The 2,839-nt window shown below is 47.3% G+C and overlaps 2 protein-coding genes across 3 annotated transcripts in view; one reads left to right on the top strand and one right to left on the bottom strand.

Annotated features, from left to right (window-relative positions):
• Positions 1 to 971, bottom strand: part of L2HGDH (L-2-hydroxyglutarate dehydrogenase) — a 36,857-nt gene extending 35,886 nt beyond the window's left edge. Inside the window, exon 1 of the mRNA XM_011385718.2 lies at positions 739 to 971. Within this exon, the coding sequence (XP_011384020.1) occupies positions 739 to 878 (140 nt within the window). The 5' untranslated portion in view covers positions 879 to 971. The remainder of the gene's footprint in view (positions 1 to 738) is intronic.
• Positions 972 to 1,000: 29 nt separating this feature from the next.
• ATP5S (ATP synthase, H+ transporting, mitochondrial Fo complex subunit s (factor B)) overlaps positions 1,001 to 2,839 on the top strand; it is a 9,461-nt gene continuing 7,622 nt past the window's right edge. The window contains exon 1 of one of the 2 annotated variants that reach the window (XM_011385713.2): positions 1,001 to 1,112. In XM_011385713.2, coding sequence (XP_011384015.2) covers positions 1,028 to 1,112 — 85 coding nt within the window. In that variant the 5' untranslated portion in view covers positions 1,001 to 1,027. The remainder of the gene's footprint in view (positions 1,113 to 2,839) is intronic. The other variant, XM_023527259.1, reaches the window with a different exon arrangement.

The raw sequence follows: 2,839 nt of genomic DNA, 5'->3' as shown, positions 1-2,839 counted from the left end.
AATAATTCCGCTGTGATGTAGCCCCTCTCTTGGTGTCATTCCACACCATCTCTATTCCGCTAAATTCCAGTCACACTCATCTTCCCCACCTTCTAGTTCTAGAAACTGCCAAGAGCTTTACAGCTTTAAAGCCTTGACATAAACCATCCCCCCTCCACAGAAAGCAGAGAAAGACAGTGGTTTCCAGTGTGACCTCCAAACTTCAAATCACACAACACTGAATTCTGCAGGCTTTGATAAGCAACTGAGCTGGTTCTCACAGGGCTAACTATGCAGTGTATGCCAGGAACTGATTTAAGACTGGTTTCAGACCTTCCAAGTAACACCGATACCAGCTAATAAACAGCCTATTTGATTGCTTACTGGTCAAATTAAAAAGTCTTTAATGCTCAAAACAACCACCTTCAGGAGAAATTAGGATCCAATTCACAACTGAGCCTTAAAGGAGCTTAAGATACCCCCACACATACAGTTAAATAAGAAGTGGAGGGGTTGTATTCAAAGACAGTTTTAGACCTCTACTCAACATTGCCTCTTATTCTTTTCCTCCCGCCCCAAAAGAGCACATAAATCCTGTAGGTGGATACTGGGATCCGAGGTTGGAGACCAAGCTCCATAGGATCCTGACCTTCTCTCACGCTTGGGACAGGAAGGTACAGCAGGGGCACAGGTGCGGCACGAGGCACCTCTGAAGGAAGGTGCAGCGCAGGCAGCGGGGCAGAGCCAGCAGCTACTCACCTAGTGCTGGCCCTGCGGCTACTCTGGCACAGCGGCCAGGGCCTCCCCAGCACGGTAGCACATGTCATGGAGAAGCCCCCGGGGAAAACCCCGCGGGCCCGTCCGCAGGCACTACACAGGTAACGCAGCGCCGGCACCATCGCCAGCGCTCTGTCCCCTATCTCAGGGCCCAGAGGTGGCCACTTGAGCCGGACACAGCCTGGGCTCTGGCGCTCTCTGGCCCCGCCTCCCACGCAGGGACCAATGAGGCGCGCGCCTTCGCCCACGTGGGGGCGGCAGCAAGTGACCAATGGGCGCGCGCGGCAGAGGGCGAAGGGCAGGCGGGCGCTGGCGTAGACGCGAGGGACGCTCGTTCGCTCCCTCCTTTCCACTGCGTGAGTAGAGAGGAGCTAGGCCCGCAGCGGGGTGGTGCCAGGGTGGTGGTTAGGCTCTGCCCTTTCGCTTCTCCCCTCGCTGGGCTTACGGAAAACCTGTCCCGCTGAGTCGCGCGCTTTCGACCTTCACTGCTGAGCGGACTCAGAGCCGCAGGAGAAAGTCTGGGCGTGATTATGGGGAAAACTCGTTTGGACGGGCCCAGCGGCCTGGCCTCCCTTCTCTCTAGGCCCGCCCCGGCCCTGTCCCGGGTCTGCGCCAAGCGGATTGCTGGGTCCCCACCTAGCGGAGTGCCCACTGAAGGGGTGCTCCCACGTCGCTCCACACCGAGGCTCTTTGTCACGGCAACGCCTGATAGCCTGAAGTCTTCTGAATTTTTTGTGGGGCTCCTGGCGGTGTCATTCAGTTATTTGTTGTTCCTGTAATTATTGAGCACATAGATGAACCAGACGGCTCGGTCTCTGCCATCATTTTAGCAATCTCTTTCCTTAAACTAGGCCGAGGTACGATTTTTAAATATGCTGTACAGGCCTGAGAACAGCGACTCACCTGTACAGGTCACATCTCACTTGTTTCCTTATCCGTGAAATGAGGGAGATGGGCTATGTAATTTCTAAAAAAAAAAAAACCTAACTCCGTGAAATTATGTCATTATCACTGTGCCAGTTTAACACCCATTCTCTGCGCTTGATGGCAGTTTTTAATTTTTAGAGTGAGAACAGCTGAACAGAAAAATAGAATGTACACTTATTGCTGAAAGGACTTTACTTGCCTGTTTGTATTTGGTTCCAGTCATCAGTCAGATGACTGAGGGAAGTCCATTTCCCCTCTATGCCTCAGACCCTCCTTTGTGAACTAAGTAATAGTATTGTGTCTTGGATTACATGAGATAAGGCTCATCAGGTTTTTCTCGCAGTGACATACTTGATAAATGACTGCTTTTATTTGCTCAAATGATTTTACCTCCTGGATAGTTGTACATTTTTCGCTTTAATTGTGAAAACAATGTAGAATGTTACCTGCTTGTTCCATCACAAATTTAGAAGAAAAGATGGTTATTTTTTTAAGTCAATTTTTAAATTTTGAGATCATCGTAGATTCTCATGTAGTTTTAAGAAACAATGGACATCCTGTGTACCCTTTACTCAGTCTCCCCCAATGAGAACATGTTGCAAAACTATAGTACACCATCACAACCAGGAAATTGAAATCAACACAATCCACCAATCTTATTCAGATTTCCCTGGTTTTACATTTGTACAAGTATTTAGTTCCTTACAGTTTTTGTCACATTTGTAGGTTCTTGTATCAACTTCCCTCCTGCAGTGCACCCCTTCCCCAATCTGTTCTCCCTTTCTATAATTTTGCCATTTTAAAAATTTATATAAACAATTATACCATATGTAACTTCAGAATTGGCTTTTTTCACTCAGTATAATCCCTTGAGATCCATCCAAATTGTATGTAGCGATGGTTTTCTTATTGCTGAGTAGTATGTTTAACCACCCATTGAAGGATATTTGAGTTGTTTCCAGTTTTTAGCTATTTTGAATAAAGCTGCTATGAATATTAGTACACAGCTTTTTGTGTAAACCTGTTTTTGTTTCTCTGGGATAAATACCCAAGGATCCAATTGTTGGGTCATATGATACAAAACACATTTAGCTTTGTAAGACATTGCCTAACTCTTTTCCAAAGTGGCTGTACCTTTTTACATTCCCACCAGCAA

This window comes from Pteropus vampyrus, unplaced genomic scaffold (assembly GCF_000151845.1).
Source record: "Pteropus vampyrus isolate Shadow unplaced genomic scaffold, Pvam_2.0 Scaffold15, whole genome shotgun sequence".
Taxonomy (NCBI): domain Eukaryota; kingdom Metazoa; phylum Chordata; class Mammalia; order Chiroptera; family Pteropodidae; genus Pteropus; species Pteropus vampyrus.
The sequence above is the reverse complement of the archived record's forward strand: the minus strand, read 5'-3'. Positions and strand labels throughout refer to the sequence as shown.